Here is a 21,385-nt window from a genome sequence, read left to right as displayed (position 1 = left end):
TTAACACTCCGCTGTTCCTTTTCCTTCATCTCTCTTTGTCCTTCAGCACTTAGGTAGAGTAGTGGACTTTCTATTTTTTCATGGCTTTTTGCAGGCTCAGCTTAACGACTGTGTAACAGCAATTGCTAAATAGTGTTAAGACTTTATGAAAATTTGTTGGAATTGTGGTTTAGGTTTTTTCATCTTTTCACATGTAGTAGATATTAATTTTATTCAAGAGTTGATTCCCATATTGAAAAACTGGCTTTATTTTCATTCTTGCCACACTGTTGTCATTTGCGTTTATTTTGGTTTTGCTATCATAGGTAATTAATGATCTGAAGTGTCTTGTATGTATGTACAAAACAAATTTTAATGTATTATAATAAAAATTGTGCATTTTCTTGAAACTGCAGCTACAAGAGAGGGACGCATGCCTTGAGAGGATGGCACAAGACATGCAAAACATGCGAGAAGTAGCAAAGAAAATCATTGGTGCAGATGATGTGAATTTACAGCAGGACTCGGTTAAATCAGTCAGTGCTGAAGCTGATGACAGCTACTTCCAGACATATGCACACTTTGATATTCATCATCAAATGCTCAGTGTAAGTTATATGGAAATAGGAGTTCATATTTTTGTATTGAGACTGTACAAAAGATTTCTCAGTCATAATCCATACAATAAAGTTTTCATTTCCCTTGTTGAGGTAACTGGAAAAATTCTGGGTTTCCACCAAAAATGTCCCAACACACTTGTCCCTGCCTCATCCATGCAGTTTCCACTTTGAATCATATTTCACATTAACACTGTTATTATCTGGTTTATCTGAGTCAGTAGATGTTGGACAATTTTAACAACATTCAGATTAAAGCTATTATTTTATTAACAGATTTTGGTGAATTATGCTTCTATAAATAAGTTTATATCAACACCAGAATTATTCAGATTGTGATCTAGTCGTGAAGTGGTTTCAGCATTACCACATCATTCTTTTTAACACATTATCTGTAGAGTCATATCTCATTTCGTTTGCCATTATAGCTGCAACTAGAACTTGAGACATCAATCTCCCTGATTGGTTCCAAGTAACCATCTGTCACCTGCTTGAATAGATCTGAACTAAACTAAAATCTGTCCTTTCTTTAACAGGACAGTTGACCAACAGTTTCAAGACAATTGCTGATTATGAAGCTGGAAATTGACACGTCTGTGGTGACTGTAAATGTTTATAGATATTGACTTTCAGCTATAATCACTATCTTCCTGCATTTCATAAAGTTTTAAGTTTGTGTTAATTACCGATGTGTCTTTTTTTAATTGCGTTTGTAATGGCTTCTTCATTGATCATGAAAAATTTTTTCAGCTGTCTGTTGATGGACACAAATGGTTGTCACGTGCACCCAAGAAATAACTTTCACAGTTAAATGATCTGTACTGATATTCACCATTGTTTCTGGCCGGCCTCTTGTAAGAAACTGCTTTCATTCATTTCATCTTCTGGAAAGGTTAATGTGATTTGCAGCACCACAATTGTAATAAAGTTTGAGAATGATAATAAATTTTTCTCTTTTTCTTTCAATTTGTTTTTCTCCTGGTCTGATGAGGGTTGTTGATGACAATGTTGTGCATTCAGATGGGCAAATTTGTATGGAGCCATCATATTCACTGTCACTCATCCCAGTTTTATTCTTAGATAAAGATCTTGACAGTTTCGTAACTGGACAAACCTCAGCATATCGCACTAACAAGACTCATGGTGTTAAGCATATTCTTGGTTCATCTAGGAATGGAATCAGCAACTAAGACAGCAGGCTAGGAATTAACTTCTAAAATTTTTAGTGCTGGAATGCCCCTCTTCAACTATAGACCTCCCCCCCCCCCCCCCCCCCCAAAAAAAAAAAAAAAAAAAAAAAATCACTCCCAGCCATAAAAATCACTTATTGTACTTTTTGTTCACAAAACATCAGGTGCTACTGTCTGTTCCCACAGCAGTGTCAGTTTGCTCCGTATTTCTGCTTGATACATATCAGCACAAGTTAGTAGTCTTTGTGATAATGTACTACCTAAACCAACATACAGAAATTTGCACCAGATTGAGACTCAAACCTGGATTTCCCACTTACCACGAGTGGTTGCCTTATCACTTAGGCTGTCCGAGCATGCTCCTCTGACCCACCCAAACTTCCATATGACACAGAGCTATGTATTTCTTTTCACAGATTAATGTTGATATAGAATAGTTACATTGAAGTTTAATACACCTGTACTATTTTAAATCTCCGTGCCGAGTTGTTCCAGTGAGTTAAAAAAAGGAAACCCCTGGAAGATACTGGGGTGCTGTTCCAGCTGAAATTAAGTCCTGGCTAAGACCATCAAGACTGCTGAGGGAAATAGTAGCCAGTCCACAGTTTCCATTTGTTTGGCAATTTCCATACAGATTAACAGCACACGAACATTATTCTCTAGGAGCAAAGTGTTCTAATAAATGCTTTTAGAATCTAAGTATCACAGGTGTTCTGTGGAGTACACGTTTATAACTTGCTAATTGTAGAACAAAGTCCTAAGCAGATGTTTGTTGGATGCATTATTAGAGAGAGGCTGGTACGCCTTAGTGAGGGGATTGGCAGTGGAGAAAAAAGGATAATGGAGGAGAGGGAAGGTGTGTGTGTGTGTGTGTGTGTGTGTGTGTGTGTGTGTGTGTGTGTGTGTGTGTTTTCACTTGAAAAAGGTAAACTACACATTATTACAGCATGCCAAGTAACTTATATTGAATGCTTCAAAGTGACAGATATATGACCCTTATTTTTCAATATCCTAACCAATTCTTTGTAAACAGCAGTTGGAATGTTCTACCCATCATTTAGTTTGTAAGCGGCATAAATTAAATCCTTAGTAACTGAGCCATTAGAGAACCGCTATGTGAATGTCCTCAACTTTGAAAAAGCTGTGATTGCTGCAAATTCGTTCCTTGATTGCCTGGTCATTGTTGTCTGATATTTATGTCAATATTGGTGGTGTTCTTTCCTGATCAGCATCACCTGTGTCTGCGGAGCCTCATTCGTATTGTTGGCATCATTTCACTGCGACTTGACTTGACATTGCATTTGGTCTGTCTTGAATCTGTGTGCTGTTTAGACATTTTCTCTGAGACTCATGCTGTTGCTCTTACTTCAGCTTTATTTCCATTTGCTGCACAATTTCACTCCTACGCTGTGATGCATCTATTATCTGTATTGCAGCAGAACTGTGTCTGGAGCAAACACAGAATAAGTACTATCTTCAGAGAAAAACAATACTAGGTGGGGAAAAAGGTTTAACTTATAGTATATGTAGAACATCATTAAAACTCCTTTTCCCTGCAATCACCAACACTGGTCTTGTTTAATGTTATGGACCTTTGAAAGAACAGCATTATTGAAACATCATAGAAGCGACTCATCTGCTTTCACTTTTTATCTAGACATTAATGAATTTTGTAAATTTTGAATGTATCTTGCTGCTGATACTTTGCAGTTTAAGAATATGTCTAGCTATCCAGATTTAGGTTCTGTGTGGTTTCTCTAACGTGTTGTGAGGGTTTCTTCTCATATTGTAGCTCATGCTGCATTGCTGATGTCAGTTAGTTAATTATTCATTCACAGATCATTTACACAATATTTACATGTTTTTGTAATGTAAAGGGATATACTATTTAAAAGTAAACCATTTCATATGTACAGCCATATTATTACAGAAGGATTAACTGAGAAAAAATTTGTATGTTCAGTGTTTTTTTGTATATTCATATTAATAAACAAGTTAACCGGTCATTCCCAGAAAAATACTGGAATACTGGGACAATATTTACTCATGTGGCTTCACTGCACTTGGCAAGTACATGTGTGTGCACAAACACCCCCCCCCCCCCTCCCCACACACACACACACTATAGGGTGACATCAGGACAATGAGAATACTGCTTTATGTTCTTTGTGTTTTCCCATCTGTTTTCTTGAAAAACTGAGTTGACATCTTTCCATATCTGCAATCACAGATTTTTAGCATAAAACATACTATATTTTGGCTGCATATTATTTTCTGTTCATTGATCTTAATTTTTTACCTTACTAAGTGTTCCAAATAATCCTCTAGTGTGTAGAATGTGTTATTTAAAATATGGAAGTATCAAGAAGAACAGGGACTATGGGAGAGGAATGAAAAGAGAAATCAGGAAGGAGGAGATAAGGATGGATATCCAGTTCCCATACACATCTAACAGTTGTGAAGCATTGGCGGGTTCTCTAGTATGGTATAAACTTGCTTTAACCCTCGCATTGCCAAGCGGGGTATTCTGACTACCCCAGGTTGATTTTTTTCCCTATAGTAATGTTATCTGAAGGGCCACGTGCCTGTGGTTTCATGACTTCATACTAAAATGATTGATGTTGAATTCACACTCACGACTGTCTAATTTTTTTGGCTTTATCGTTGTTCTTCAAGTCATTTATTGGTGGTATTGTGAGACTACCCCACTTGGTATGAAACGTTTTATTTTCTTATTTGTAGAAAAAGAAGATTTTGGGAAATATATCTGTCATTCATCTTTTTTGTTGAGTTTTGCCATAGATCCAATGTTTGTTATTGTTGCTGGTACTATTGTTCAGTTGAATTTGACATTTACTGTTGAGCTGACATTACACGAGTCAGTATTTCATCTGCAAGTAAGGATATACAAAGGACTTTCTAGCGAAGAGATTGCGGAACTTCTGATGTCAGTGATGATGAAAACGAATGGGACATTGATAATGAACTGAACGAATGTATGGAACCTCTTGACAAAGACCATATCATAGTATCAGATGAAGCTGATGAAATATCAGAAGACACTACACATTCACGTGAACAAGTAGAAGAAGAAGAAGAGGATGACGAAGACAAAGATACTGGAGATTTGTTTGTTTCTAGAAGTGGACTACAATTTCCTAGTGAACCACTAAAAGGTGGGAGGCGTCGACGCCGCAATATTTTGAACGTAACACCGGGTCCAGTGAATGATGGAAAAACAATCAAAACAGTAACAGAGTCATTTTTATTATTTATCTCACCAGAAATCGTGAGCATTATTGTAGAAGAAGCAAACAGGGAAGTCAAACGAGTAATTTCTATGTGGAATGCAGCTCATTCTTCAAACAAAACGACATGAGGAGATATAAATGCAACTGAAGTGTACGCAGTATTAGCAAGTGCAGTAGGAGCTGGTCGAACTCATGGACATCACACAAGTGCTTTCGATCTGTGGGGAGGTAATGTTGCCTTTCGGCAACCATTCGTTTCTGCTGCCATGTCAAGAAACCGATTTTTGTCTGTACTGAAATCTTGCGATTTGACAACAGAGAGTGAAGAGCACAGAGAATTGAAGAAACCCAGGACAAGCTACAAGCCATCAGGGTAGTGTTCGACAAATTTGTGCAAGAACTTTTATCCTTATGAATACGTGACTATTGATGAACGATTAGCAACTTCCCGAGGAAACTGCCCTTTTAGGGTTTATATGAAGAGCAAGCCTGGCAAGTATGGCATTAAAATTTGGGTTTTTGCTGATGTGAAGACATCTTACTTACTACGGATCCAAATTTACACAGGAATGGTAGACAATACTCGAGAAGTGAATCAAGGACAGAGAGTTGTTTTGGATCTGATGGAACCATTTCTGAATAATGGTCATGGTGTAACAACTGATAATTTTTTCACCAGTTTTCCATTTGCTGCTGAACTACTGAAATGAAACACAATATTGGTTGGTACCTTGCATTCCAATAAGAAAGAGGTTCCGAAGGAATTCTTGCCAAACAGAAAGATATAAGTTCACTCTTCAATGTTTGGTTGCACAAATGACTTGACCCTAGTTTCCTATGTTCCAAAGAAGAGAAAGGCAGTAATACTACTCTCTACTTAGCATAATGAGAGACAAGTGAGTGGTGAAGAAAGTGAGCACAAACCCGAAATCATACTGCTGTAGATAATGGGGACAAAATGACAAGAGAATACAGTTGTGTTAGTGGAATGAGGCGGTGGCCACTAAGAATCTTCATGGAAATGATAGATATTGCAGCACTGAATGCATATATTCTGTACATGCAAAGATTTCCTGATTGGCAGAAGAATAACCAAAACCGACGTAAATTCTTCACGACTGAACTGGCATTTGGACTCAGCAAAGGCAACATGGAAGAAAGAGCCAAAAATATCAACGGTCTTCATAAAGATGTCAAGATGCAGTGAAAGCTTGTGGTATTGCAATTCCTACAGCAGTGATCCAGACCGAGTGTTCCAAGTTACCAACACCACAGCGATGTCAAGATTGCAAGCAAAACGAAGATCGGAAAACAAAATTCTGTTGTGTAACGTGCAGGAAACCTGTTTGTAATATACACAGAGAAGAAACTGTTACTGTGAAGTGCATACAGTGCAGAAATGTACTTGACTGAAAAGTTGAAAAAAGTATTGTGTTATTTTACTGCAGTGACTGTTGAGGTACATAGATAATTAATTTTCTGTTTTTTGAGTACTGAATTTAGTGAAAGATATAAAAATATTTTTGTACTTTGTATCTGTCATCTGATTAAATACTTCTAATAACCTGAAAAGCTGTTTTTCAATACTAAATAAACCCATTCAATGGAAATAACGAAATCTGAGAACAAATATTACAATAAAACACAAAACTCTTTTGGGGTAGTCCAAATACCCCGCTTGGTAAAATAGAGGTGTGAAAAATCTTGGTAACGGGAGGGTTAATGTTCCCAGAATTAATGTTTTCCTGCTATTTACGATACTTTTTATTAGTCGCTTCAAATTTTCTCTGTATAGAATAATAATTTACACCCAATTTTGCGTTGTGATAATTATTAATTTCATGCCATTTACAATTAATGAAACAGTGTTAATGTACAGAAACAGAAGAAAACTGTACTTGAGATATAATGATGCTTGCAAAGGTTAAATTTCAATTTGTCTTCATATATATTATACAGTAAACTTCCATGAGTTGTTGACTCCTAATACTGCCAACTTAACAGTAACTTTACTGTGTATGGTGGCTATGTTGTTCATAATTACCTTCTCGAGTGAGGTGTTGGGTTGGGCTAAAAATTAAGTATTCTTCAGAAGGGGTGGAAAGTTGGCAACAATAAACAAGAGCTGTATAATACCCCTTTTGAATAACTTAGAAACTACTCTCAAACCGTCTTGCGAAAGAAGTATTTTTTGCTTGGGAATGGTTGGCATGTTAATTTGTTCTTTTCTTAAGAAAAAAGTCATTAAGTTTGATGTGCAGGGAGATGTTGACAAATGGTATATGATGTACGGTTTTCATGGAATATGTTGTGATTTCCTCAATGGTGGTTGAGCTCGGAACTTAAAGCAAAGCCTAAACAATTTAAACATAAGCATAATTGCCAATCTTGGTGCTTCTTGAGGGGTACATCCTAATATCTGTAGTGTTGTTCAGGGTGAGATCTGACACAACAGGTAAAATCTAACTCAACATTCTGCTCTCTATTGCGTCCAGCAGAATGACATTTCATTATGCTACCATGTATCTACATACATTTAACATCATGAAGATGTTTGTAGAACGTAATTGTAATTGGATCTGGTATCAGATGTAATCAGTCACATCACCTGTAGCCAACTGTTATCATGTATTTCACATATTTTTCTTAAAAATTTGTTTTAAATGTGCAGTGTTTTATGGCTTGAAGTTAGGTATAAAGGGTGCACCTGAAAAGTTCAGTGAATGTCCCTATGTAGTAAAAACTGCACTGGTTAGGATGAGGCACCTATGCATATGCCTATGGATTGAGAGACATGTCACCAAGTGCTCCCTATCATGCAAATCACCAAAATCAAGCAGTGTTGCACACTATGACCAAGCTAATGGAGTCAGTGTGAGAACTCAGGTCAACGCAAAATGGAGCAACATGTTATCATGAAGTTTTGATTCAAATCATGGGAAATCACAACATTGACTCATCGAATGTTAGTACAAGTGTATGGTGTTGAAGCAGCGAGAAAAAAAAGTGTGTTTGAGTGACTTAAATGCTTTAGAGATGGAAAGGAACACTTTGAGGATTAGGTGCATTGGGGTTCAACATCAACAGTTCAGACAACATGCACTGAGTGCGGTGGATGCTTGTGGGTGACCCTTGGCTGTCTGTGAAAATAATAGTAGAAAAGTTGAAGATAAGCCCTATTGTTCATGAGCATTTGAAAAGTTGGGAGATTTTTGCCCATTTTGTACTGCACATGCTGATGAGCGAGTAATAGCAAACTTGGATGGAAATGTGTGGAGTGTTCATTGACGTGTCTGACTAGAATCTGCAGTTTTAGGAAAAAGTCATTACAGGAGATGAGACCTAATACTACTAATACAATGCGGATACTAAACAACTGTTAATGGTATGGTGTTCATCATCTTCCCTACCTCCCAAGAAAAGTTGGCTGACAAAATCCAGCCGGCCGAAGTGGCCGCGCGGTCCTGGCGCTGCAGTCTGGAACCGCGAGACCGCTACGGTCGCAGGTTCGAATCCTGCCTCGGGCATGGATGTGTGTGATGTCCTTAGGTTAGTTAGTTTAACTAGTTCTAAGTTCTAGGGGACTAATGACCTCAGCAGTTGAGTCCCATAGTGCTCAGAGCCATTTGAACCATTTTGACAAAATCCAAGACCAAAACAATGTTAATCACCTTTTTCAACAGCAGGAACATGATCCATCGTGGGTTTCTACCTGAGGATCAAACTATCACTGCGGAAATTTATGAGGGAGCTTTGAAACGGCTGCTGCAACACATCTGGCTGTTCAGTCCTAACTATACTTGAGTAGGTAGTGGAATTTCCTCCACGACCGAAGCCCGTCAGCACCATGCGATTCATGTGCTCAACTTTCTCGCTGAACATAAGGTTCAACAACACCCTCCTTAATATCCATATTTGGCACTATCAGACTTCTTTATGTTTTCCCACCTTAAATTAGCAGTGAAAGGTTTATGATTCACAGATGTTGTAGATATACATCAACACATGAATGCTGTGCTTTTAGCGATACCACAAGAGGTGTTTACTGACAGTTTCCAACAGCCTCAAAACTGATGTCAGAAATGTGTTGTAACTAATGGTTATTATTTTGGAGGCCAGTGATGGTTTCCATTATTTTCTGAGACCATTAACTGAGCTCTTTGAATGCACCTGGTACTACTTGTCTACAGTTTCATGTCATATACGTATATGTAACATATATCAAAGTCTTGTGATCATTTTCAGCCATCTGCTAAATTTTTTGTGTATACATTAAAACTTTCAAATGTATCTATGAAGTAGAGGATCAGAAACAAAAATTCAGCAAAATGAATTGAAACAAACTATAATTCTCTATTTTTTCATCAAAATGTATAAGCTACCAATATGATCACAGAAATGCAACTCTTAGGTACATGCTTCAAAGGTAATTTCCCACCATCTAAATTTTTCTACAGTTTGCAGCCCATTTTAAAGTCCTCTGAAAGGTGTTCAAGAGGAATTTCACAGTAGTTGGTTGAAAAATGTTAATAGAGGATTGTGTAATGTGGAAGGGGCCTGGAGACATAGGAAGCTTTTGGAAGATTATGTACCATATTTACCTGAGTATAAGACGACTCTGAATAGTAGATGACCCCCATTTTGAAGAGTCTTCTTGAGAAAAATGTATTTTTAGCGTATTCTCAATTATGAAAATTACAAACTTTTATCGATAAAATGAGACACCTGCCTAAAAAGTTACCATTACACCTATTCCAAAGTTATTCCATTTATTGGTTGTCTACATTTTGACAATACAAGAAGAAATAAAATAAACGAAAAGAAATTGTTTTTATTAATTTTTAACTTCAGTGCTTCTTTCTTTTAGTCTGTTGTCTGTGGTACCACTTATATCTTCATTGTCACAAATATTTGTCTGCTTCTTCTGAATTTGATGTTGTGATTAAAATATTGATGTGAGAATGTTACAATGTCTTTTATTACAAAATTATACTGTCTGCCCACTGCTCCCACATTGGCAGCTGACACAGCCCCTTTCGTTTGTGTCATATCTCATGATGGGCGTCAACAGAATTGCTGCACAAAACACATAAGTATGCCACTGGCCCCAGTCTAGACTTTTTGCATCTTCTGCAGAAATGTATGCTGCTGTTGGGTATTTGACCAGTTATAAAGTCAATTCGATTCAGAGTACAAATGGGTTCAGACAAACTGCAGTTTAAACGTGGTATTGGTAGGAAGACAAAATTTGCTATCCCTTGCCACTGCCCTCCACACATTCATTATGTAGGTCTCAGCTAACCTCATGTCATTGTTCCCCCTCCAAGCTTTCCATAGTGCTGTGCTTGAGCAACAGTGAAACACAGATGGCTGTCTCTTCTGTGGTGCGGGTTATATGTAACAGTAGCAAGTAGTACGTAAGCAAAAGATTGCAATCCAAAATCTGTCCAATCCTTGAACTTTTGCTTGCCCCACGATCTAGTGCTGTCTGTTGTTGCTATCTCCACAATGGATATTTCTGCAATAACAATTGCAATTAGTTTACTGTGATTTGTTTTGTTTGTTAGACATTTAATTCTGGATTAATTTTCTTTCATGTTTCATTGAAAGTCACCATCTTATTCTAAGGCTGATTAAAAACTAGTAACGTTTTCCCCTGGTATTCTGAAACGTGAACAACCGAATGTTCATTTGCAATGGACGTCATCAATCATTAGTTTCTTGCAACCAAATAAAATACTGACTAGGGTCCAGAATCATGTAATGGTTTTAGAAGAACAAGATTTTCACCTTTGAATTTTACCTTTACTTAAGAGGTAGCATAATTGTATGTATGTGGTATCCATGCACATATGAGAACTTCTGTTGCAAACCTATTCAAATGCAATAGATGTTCATGAGTTGATAGGATTTAATCTATTTCCTACAGTGTTTCACAAAATTGTCCATTTTTTATGCAGAACATTAGACTGATGTTGTGCCTAGTTCATAATTTCTCATGCATCCATCCATTGCACTAGCACCAAGAGTCAAATGTCACATAATTTATAGAATAAGATTGATACTGTATCAAGCACTTCTGCGTATTTGGAAATCTTGAGCCCATTCAAACGAACGTATTGGATGCTAATCTCTAACCTTCGGAACTCTTCAAAATAAATTTATCTGAAACCTTGATAGCAAAAGCTTTATCTGTGAATGTAAGTCAAAAACACTGTAAAAATGTTTATCTCGGCAGCAATAGTTTAATCTGCAAATATAAGACGACCCCTTACTTTTTGAACGACGAATTTGGAAAAAAACCTCATCTTATAATAGGGTAAATGCAATAGTGGTAATACAGTTACTAAAAGTAATACACAGTCCAGTGACATTAACATGAGCACCACCTATGTTAGACATAAATGTGCAATAACCAGAGATGTCAGGTGGCAGCACTAGCAGTGGAGGGTTTATGAAGCAAGTCACGGGATGCGCAGAACTGTACAGTTGTTGGTGTAATGCAAAAACAGAGTGATTAACCTGATGCTCTTAAGGGCAGAGAATATAATTAGAATGCCAGCATCAAAATCTTACATACCCTTCTAAAGTTACGTTTCCCACCAATTTAAAAATATGGTTTTGAGAAAAACATGTTTGAAGGTTGAGTTCTGTTTTTACAGTTAAGTAAATGTACCTCTAGTCAGCAATCCCAGACCATACAGCAATCCTTGCATATATAAAATAAGTCCTCCTCCATCTTCCCTGTGTGCATGATGATCATCTGGGTCTCTTTGCAAACTTCTGTTGCCTACTGCTGTGTTTGCTGTGTATGTGTTTTGTCTGCTGTTGTGCAGAAGGTGTGACAGGCTGGTTTGATCTCAGGTTCAAGCACTTTCATAATTTCCACTGTTGAAATTAAATACTGCCTCATTGGCTACAATGTCAACTTTTTTTTCCCCACTGTGAATGGTGCTAAGAGTCACCGACTACATGCAATCATTAAAGCTTTCATTGGCATTTCGAGTGTAACCTCCCAGGCATTGTTTCAGCTAGTCTTATGATAATTTGTTGAACTGAAAGGATTGACGGTTTCATTGGTAGCTGATGTATCCATTGAGTGTGCTGGGACACACATTCAGTGCGTCGGGACACTTTTTCACAGATCGCCTGATAACTGTATAACGCAGTTTCTGGTGAACTTGGGATGAACACTACAGTACAGTAGACATCTCAGAGAGAGGAAATAAGATCGATATTTTGCTGTTTCAAACAGGAGGTGACATCCAGACAAATTGAAAGTTAAGCATTTCTGCTATTGTTTGCTACTCTGAGTTTCAGTTCCTGACACATCCGTGTGTGATTGGATGCTAACTTCAGTGACACTAACAGCATGTACATACAATCAGAATTTCTTTGGGTTTTGTGAAAGACATTGGACATTATTCTCCTATGGTACTCATTAAAGGCCTCACACATTGTTCTCTTGACGGCCAAGTTAGTTTCATCAAGCATCTCTATATATAGCTGTATACTATTATGCGGTTGTCTCTGTTTCCTTGGAAGTTCCTGTACAATGTCTTTATACCATTTTGGGTCCCTCCCATTATGAACTGTTCTGCTGGGCACATATGTATCCAGTGTATGTTCAACTATTCCTTTAAACTTGATCTATAGTTTGTCTACATGTTCCGGTCCTGTGCTAAAAGTTTCAAGTTCCTCATTGAGATATGAACTACTGCTTTTTTTACCTAGTATACATATTTGTAATTGTTTTAGTTGCCTTTTGTACTTAGGTGATAAGAATTGCCACCATTGCCTCATGGTCACTGATACAAGTTTCAATGTCCACTTCCCCCAAGTGCTCAGACATGTCTGTCGACAATAGATCTAGTACATTTCGGTCATGAGCGGGGTTCCAAACTTCAAGTTCTATGTAGTTTTCAGAGAAGGCATTTAGTAATGGTTCATAAAATGTTGTGTTACATGCACAACTAACAAAACCATAATTTTCCCAATTGATTGTTGGCTGATTAGAGTATCAACAATGATTACAGTATGACTGGAGAACTTTGGTCCAAGAGGAACTGAAGTTTTCTCTAAAATTTTGAGTTACATGAGTAGGAGAGTCTGGTGGTCAATAGAAGGATCCAATTAAAATTTTATATCCACAGCTGATACTGAGTCTTGCCCAAGCGATCTCGCATGCAGTTTCAATTTTGATCTCAGTGGATTTGAGTTTCTTGCCTAGTGTGACAAATATGCCACCTCCATTTCCTATTAGTCTATCCTTTTAATATACACTTAAATTTCCCCAAAAATCTCACTGCTGTCAATTTCAGGTTGTAACCAGCTTTTGAACCTAGTATTATGTGAACTTTTCTGCTTTTCAGGAGCTCTTCAAACTCTGACACCTGGTTGCGAGTACTTTGACAGTTAACTAATAGGATATTAATACTATTGCTTGTGGGGGGCACTCCCTTGTATCTTACACTAATATTTTTGGGTCTCATACAGCAGTTGTTATCTGGACTGGATTGGGGGGAAAAAAAAAAAAAACAACCTTGTGCACACCCCACACAGAGTCTGCTACCTTAGAAGCAGCCTCTGATGTGTACTGCACACATGACCCATTTAGTGGGACCCTGCAGTTTTCAACCTTATTGTGCAAGTCCAGGAAGTCACAGACGAACCACGATCAGTTCTGGGGACAATGCTGCAAATTGTGAGGTTCATTGAAACTCTGTACACAATCCTGGTCTTACCAACCTTCTCTGGCAGTTGCTGAAATGATCCAAGGATAACCTTGGAGCTCAGATGACAGGTATTGTCTGTTCCAATGTGTGCCACAATCTGCAGCTGGTCGCACCCTGTTCACTCAGTGTCTGCCAGAATAGCCTCTTCAACATCTTAAATGAGGCCCCCAGCCACACACACTGAGTGCTGAGTGCACCTGGTGCTCCTTCCTGTCTCATGCTGTCATTTCCCTAAGAGGTACCATTATTTGTAATATGCTTGAACTTCCAATGATTAATAGACCCCTGTACCCTTTTGCATTTGTCTCCTCTGGAAGCAGGGCAAAGCAGGTTTTCCAGCAGGTGAAATGAGTACCACTGGCTCAGTTTCAGTGAAAGACAGAATCTCAAACGTATTGTTTGGGAAGTCACCTTGTAGCTTCTCTGGTCCCTCCCTACACTGTACAGGACAACAAGGCTTACCACTGACATGACTTTTGGAGTCAAATGGACGAGCAGTGACATATCCCGTACTTGCTGCAGAGGAGACAGTATTCACAGGAGAGACCAGTACTTGAGATACCTTTGATAACTCTGAAACACAACTTTCAGATGTTTCCCAGCACATTGATTCACAGCAACTACCAATCGTTTGACAGTAGTCAGGGCGATTTCCAGCTGATTGTGAATATCACCTGTCACGTCCCATGTTTGAGAACAGCTTTTGCATTGGAACTGCATTGATGCTGGTAAAATGTTATAAAGAACAATAAACAAATAACTTGAAACTAAACTTACCAATTATCTTTTAATCTGTTGAGCTAAAAAGACAAAGGCATGCTGGAAAGTAGTGTCTCTGAATTTTTAATGTGTGAACTCATAAAGCTTTTTAAGTGAAATAAATGTTGTTAACATTTGACACCTTTATTCTGTGTGTTTACATATCTATTTCTCAACATAGTTACCCTGATGATGAACACATTTTTTTGCAATGAGAGACGACATTGTTGGTACAGTCACAGTAGAATGTTTCTCTTTGTTGATGGATCCACCACCTCACCGCTTGCACCATTTCATTACTATCAAAGTGAAGCCATGAAAGGCATTCTTTAAGTTTTGGAAACAGATGAAAATTGGATAAGGCCAACTCAGGACTGTATGGAAGATGAACAGTGACAGTGAACCTAAGGTGTCAGATTATTGCAGACCTCACAGTGCTTGTGTGTGGTCTGGTATTGTTATGCTGAAGGAGAGGATGCGACATGTGTGGATGAACTGTTTGATTTTGAAACTTGATATCAGCACACCATTTATTAGGTGCCGACATAATTTGAATTTGTCATAATATTTAATTTTATTTTTGATTATGTACATACAGTGTGTCAGAAGAAGAAAGATCTCTGTTCAAGAACTTGAATGAAATGATAATTTGGAGAAAAATATTACATATAAAAATGTGCTCCATTTTAAATGGTTTTTGAGATAAGCAGTTCTAAACATTTATCATTGTTATGAAATGGTATAATTTTTGTTGTCCACTTAAATGTGTTATCTTTTTTAATTTCATCTAAGTTGCATATGGACAGAGCTATGCATCAGCCACTTCTTGTGCTTCTTCTTGCATTCACTTTTGCATGGATGCCACTGTGATAAACTTTTCCTTGCATTATTGCAGCTAGGTAGTTCTCATCTCCCTTGAGTGCATTTGGTCTTCAGATACCTTTATTTCAGTTGAAGCTATTTTTATACTATTTTCTGTTACTTTCTGACTCTGGCACATCATTTATTTCTACCATATTGTACTTTACTTCTATCAGGCAGTTAATTTGTATCAGCCTACTTTCCATATATTGCTGGAGTGTCATGAGTGTTCTCCTTGTTGCCCATAGAATTGCAGTTTTTTCTATTTACATGGTAGTGTGAGTTTTTCAGTTTCCTCACACAGCTCCACATTTCATTGAAATTTGTATTCTTGCCCTTCTTTCTTAGATGCTAGGATCTTCCTCAGAATTTTTCACTCCTTTGACTGTGTAACACACATTTTGTGTTCGGTGGGATACATTCAGTTACATAGACTTTTTAGTTTTAGCAGTGAATTAAAGTGCCTGAGATCAATATTTTTGTTGTACGCATTGAACATAATTGGTATGCTGTCTGCATTGTTTTTTCTGATTTCCTTAATGACAGTAGAATTGTTTTCCTGCAGTACAATACTTGTTGTCTCTGTTTTTATTATCCATTCCCCCACATATTCACATTTCTGGACTTTCTTAATTTTTCCATACTTGATCTGTAATATTGATGTTTCGTGTGTATCGGTAATTCTGTATTTTCACAAGATTTTTGTAATCCTGTCTTTATAGAATTTTTTAAACCATTTCAGTCAGAATCTTCACTATTTGTATGTCATCTGCTGCTACTAGCCCTCATCTGCAAATGCCAGTCAGTCAGTTTTTGATTTACTCTACCTTTTCATTTATAAAATCATGTGACAGGCTGCCCATGTATTTCACATGTGGCTTTTTGTTAACTATTGTTTATGCCTCATGCTACAAATTTACTGAAGTTCACAATAAATTTTCGTTGTGTGAATTCGTAATAAGTTTTGGATAGTTCTGAATAAATTTTGAACAAATTTGAAGTTAGTACCATTGCAATTTTAAACACTAAGGTGAACATATATCGCTTGTCTTAGTGTGTATCTGCAGTTCTTTTTTATGGAAGCAGTTTCTATCATGTGAGTTTGTTGTTAATCTCAACACATCTTTTTTCTGTGCTCTTCTGTCTTTATTTAACCTTATAAACAGTAATCTAACAGTGTTAGGTGTGACAGTCTTAGGGCTCAGATAAGCGTTCTTTCACAACAGTGCCATTAATTATGGACAGTGCAGCTGAAGCATTGCTTTGCGTAATCATAGAATGTTGATGGATTCCACCGTGCTTGAGGTATATTACATTTTTGTGTGGTGTAAACAATGTGAACTTGTTGTTCAGTTTAAAGTGCAAATAATTATGTTGTCCTGTCATTTGTTCCTCCAAAACAATAGGGCCTCAGAAGATATCACTGATACTTTACAACACAAATTGAGAGACAATAACAGACAATTTGATTCCTGTGTACCATGTGGGTCTAGTTGTAAAATGTAACTTCTGTTACATAACTTGCATGGTGAAAATATTTCACACATGGTGAAGATGAAATAATAACAATCTTTCTACATGTAACATGTTGCCTTGCATGTGTCAATTGAACAATAAGTTTGACAGAAAGTCACTGTATGTATGGTGACGGGACTGTGCTGAATGATGATAATAAAATGTTCCCATTTCTGTCCGTATTGTTGAGCTCTTGATTCGGATTTAAGAGTTGCAGTGGACAATGTACAGTTAATAATGTTAAAAAATTAAGAAACCAAATGTGATGATCTAGAATTCAACAAGTGGTAATGGCATTTAACACCAACAGGAAGATGTGAAGCATTTATTCAGCCACAGTGAAATAATTAACTAATGCTTCACTCTGATGTGGTCATAATCAGTCACACTGTCTCACAACAACACCCAACTGTGTGCTTTTATGGCAACAAAAGTATGAGGAGGATAAATGTGCAAACAAATGCGCCCCCCCACACACACACACACACACACACACGTTTTGCTGTATCTCGTCCGGGGTAGAGCAGAGCATCTTTATATGACCTCTAATTCCCAGATGACTTTTTATAACTTACAAGAATATTGATCTTTCATTCTGGAACACTTTCTATACACGCATGAAATTAATATTTTTAAACATATTCCTTATTGCTTCTCTGACAGGATCGTGTGCGCACTGAGTCATACCGAGATGCCATAATGATGAATAAATCTGTAATAGAGAAGAAAACAGTGTTAGATCTTGGTTGTGGAACAGGTATATTATCAATGTTCGCAGCATCAGGTGGTGCTGCAAAAGTTATGGGCATTGATCAGTCAGAAATTATTTACAGTGCAATGGATATTATCAGGTATTAAATGAATGTTTGAATTATTTACAAAAAAAATATTTTTATCACTTTGATCAGTCATTATTACATACATTTTATATTAATATTCCTCTTTTATCCTTCCATTTTTGGATACTTCCATTATTTGTTAATCCTTTTGTTGAATATTTAATAGCTTTTTTCATACCTATAAGTGTGAAGAAATCTTTCCAACTTGTGTTGTAGTCACCCTCATTTCTTTTGTGGCAAAACAAATCTAACCTAGTATTGTGCTTGGATTCAGGAGGAAGGCAGTTCAAATCTCTGTCTGTAAAAACTTAGGTTTTACATGGTTTCCCTGTATTGATTTAGGCAACTGCTGGGTGGTTCCTTTTCCTCAGTTTCCTTCTCCAATTTAAGTTTGTGCTTTCTTCATCTACATAGAACTCCGCAAGGCACCATACAGTGTGTGGCAGAACATACCCTGTACCACTACCTGTCATTTCCCCTTGCAAATAGAACGTGGGAAAAACGAATGTCTGTATGCCTCCATAAAGGAAATAATTTCTCATGTCTTATCTTCGTGGTCCTTGCACGCAATATGTGTTAGCAGCAGTAGAATCGTTCAGCAGTCAGCTTCAAATGCCGATTTTCTAAATTTTCTGCCTCGTTTCTCGAAAAGAACATCGCCTTCCCTTGAGTTCCCGAAGCATCTCTGTAACACGAATTTTTCGAACCTATTGGTAACAGATCTAGCAGCCTTTGAACTGCCTCGATGTCCTCCCTCAATTCAATTTGGTCTCTAGTGGTACTGTCATTAATGAGACATTAAATCTTAATCTTCCTTCCTTCTTCTAAACTACTAAAAGTTAATGCAGAGAACAACTGTGCCAACATATAGCAGAAAAAATCAGTTTGTGAAAGAATGTCTTTTCATTCACACCAAATAGAAAGCTAATTTGACAAAGTAAAGCGCATAATGAATAAATGAATGCATGCATAATCTCAGAACACAATGGGCTACAACTGTAATTAGAATGCAGTTTCAGCCCAAAGCAGTGTAAATGCAGTATCAGTATCATACCTAAAATGTTAAACATTAACACTAAGTACTATTTGTACTTATTTCTACTGTCAGTACCATGATTTGGAAAAAGACTTTACCAATTACAGGTCTGTGTCAGTAACTCTCCGGATAACTCTTTCAGTATTAAAGAACCAACATGTTGTTGAAGATGTATATCATCATCAAAAACTTAATCTCCACACTCTGTGGGTAGTGATTTCTCTCTTTGAGTGATCAGTTGGCTGTGGAGTGCTGTTTACGATCCCATTGGGGACACTAAAAGCTAGTTGAAATTTAAGATTAGAGAATTCAGAAATGACTAATCAAACAAGTTGATAACTGTGTTTAAAATGCATTTTCTCTTGTGCAATTGCTGGCAGCTTGTTAAAGGAATTTCCTTGCAGATTAAAGCCATGAGATGGATTGAGATTCAGACCTGCTCCCATTCCTTTTCCATCAGTAGCAGCACCTCAGTTCTGCTTTCACATTTGTCAGGTTTCATACAGTACATACCATGCTGTAGAGTGAAATATAATTTTTTATGTCAAAACATTCAACTCCTTTTTGTGTTTTGTTCGAGTCTTCCATACTATAATTTTTTTATTTATTTTATTTTATCTATTTATTCATTTTTGGGGGGGGGGGGGCGGGGGGTGGAGGCGGGAGGTATTTGATTGGATTTGCATGTGGGGATGCAGTATATTGTTCTCTCATCTAGCAGTACATGCTGCATGATATTAGGAGTGTGGTGGCAGGATTCAAAATAAAAATGATCAATTATAGCTGATAGAGACCTTGAGCGTAATGAATATTCAGAGATGATTTGTATCCAGCAGAAAACAGGAATAAAAGAGACATTTGTACCTGGTTTAATATTAAGAAGGCAAAAAATTAAAGATAATAATGGAAAATTCTGAATGTTTTGAAGGCTTTGACCTATATTACTACTCAGTGCTTGATTTGTGATGGCACGCAGCAGTACCCCATACCTCTGATGGAAAGAAATGAGAACTGTAGGTTTTGAGACGTGGTATGATATGACTTCAGTTGATGCAATCTCTTTACAAACCAAGCACTGGGACTACTACAAAATCTTATAATTTAAAGTTAAGTTTTGTTAGAGGGACAAAGACCTTTAAAATTTGCACAATGATTTCTTTGAAGTGTAGTTGTGACAAGTTTCTGTACAAGTCCAAGGATTAGGTATATATTTCTTCAGAGAGATTTTACTGCTCCAATAATTTTATGAATATAAAAATTAGAGTTTATGTGCCAAAACATGTATTTTTTACTGTAAAGTAACATAAGTTTTACAGGTTTTCTTCCCTTCTAGGGAAAATGGTATGGATAAAAACATTACTCTTATAAAGGGTCGGCTGGAAGATACTGTATTACCTCTGGACAAGGTTGACGTCATAATTTCAGAGTGGATGGGCTATTTCCTGTTATATGAAGCTATGCTTGACAGTGTTATTTATGCACGTGAGCACCACCTTTCGAAAGGTGGTCTTCTTTTACCAAATCGATGCACAGCAAATCTAGTGGGCATTGAAGATAACGGTAAGCAGCTTTCCAGCATGGTAATCCATTGTGTGATAGTTCATTGCAGTGTTAAAGTGTGTACATATCATACTTACTATACAGCCCAAATAATCATATTGGGTCAGATAATTTTGGTTTACTGTCACAGAATGACACAAATGTGCATTTGATCCACTATAAATTCTTACTTGTTTTCCTTTTCCTTTTGGAATTACAGATCGTCACAGACAATTAATTCACTTCTGGGAAGATGTTTATGGTTTCCGTATGACCTGTATGCAGTCAGAAGTTCTACGCGAGCCATCTGTTGAAGTTGTGCCCAAAGATAAAATAGTAACGAGCTCCTTTGTTTTGACTGAAATAGATTTGTACTCCTGTAGTACTGACTGTATCAATTATACTTCAGAATTTTCTCTGGAAGCATTGAGAGACTGTACCATTACTAGCTTTGCAGGTTACTTTGATGTGTTCTTTGATCTTCCAGTACCTATTCAGTTCTCAACAGGCCCTGTTTCTGAGGCAACTCACTGGAAACAGACAGTGTTTTTCTTAAAACAACCTATTCCGTTGCAAAAAGGTAAATATGATACATCTAATGAATGAAATGCTACATATTTTATCATGTGTTATCATTGTATGGCTTTTTCTTTCTAACAGGTGAAACACTTACTGGGAAATTAACATGCATGCGTAAAGAAGTGCGTTCTCTGGCTGTAACAATTTCACTCTTGGGGCAAGTGCATAAGTTTACATTAAGCTGAAATTCATTTCGGAAATGAAATGTCATAAAAAATGGACTTGAAGATGCAATATTTTAAAAAAAATAAATTGTATGTTTTATACATTCTGTTTGGAAAATTTTATAAAGTATTTTTTTCCGAAAATTATAAAATTTGTTTACTTTCTTTGAAACTGATGGCAACACTAAATGTTGGTGCATACCATCACTTTCTTTTAGAATGTGTTACACAAGATAGTAAAAATCCCCTCTTACTAAGCAACATGTACAAGTATTTCTGAGGGTGATGTATGCGTCCTCAGAATCCCTACTTCTGTCACTC

The 21,385-nt window shown here is 37.1% G+C and overlaps 1 protein-coding gene across 1 annotated transcript in view; it reads left to right on the top strand.

The window, feature by feature from the left end:
• Positions 1-21,173, top strand: part of LOC126094567 (protein arginine N-methyltransferase 1) — a 103,278-nt gene extending 82,105 nt beyond the window's left edge. Inside the window, exons 4-8 of the mRNA XM_049909023.1 lie at positions 396-587; positions 17,571-17,758; positions 20,116-20,342; positions 20,542-20,901; positions 20,982-21,173. Of these exons, the coding sequence (XP_049764980.1) occupies positions 396-587; positions 17,571-17,758; positions 20,116-20,342; positions 20,542-20,901; positions 20,982-21,085 (1,071 nt within the window). The 3' untranslated portion in view covers positions 21,086-21,173. The remainder of the gene's footprint in view (positions 1-395; positions 588-17,570; positions 17,759-20,115; positions 20,343-20,541; positions 20,902-20,981) is intronic.
• Positions 21,174-21,385: the final 212 nt, after the last annotated feature.

Source organism: Schistocerca cancellata, chromosome 8 (genome assembly GCF_023864275.1).
Source record: "Schistocerca cancellata isolate TAMUIC-IGC-003103 chromosome 8, iqSchCanc2.1, whole genome shotgun sequence".
Taxonomy (NCBI): domain Eukaryota; kingdom Metazoa; phylum Arthropoda; class Insecta; order Orthoptera; family Acrididae; genus Schistocerca; species Schistocerca cancellata.
The sequence above is the reverse complement of the archived record's forward strand: the minus strand, read 5'-3'. Positions and strand labels throughout refer to the sequence as shown.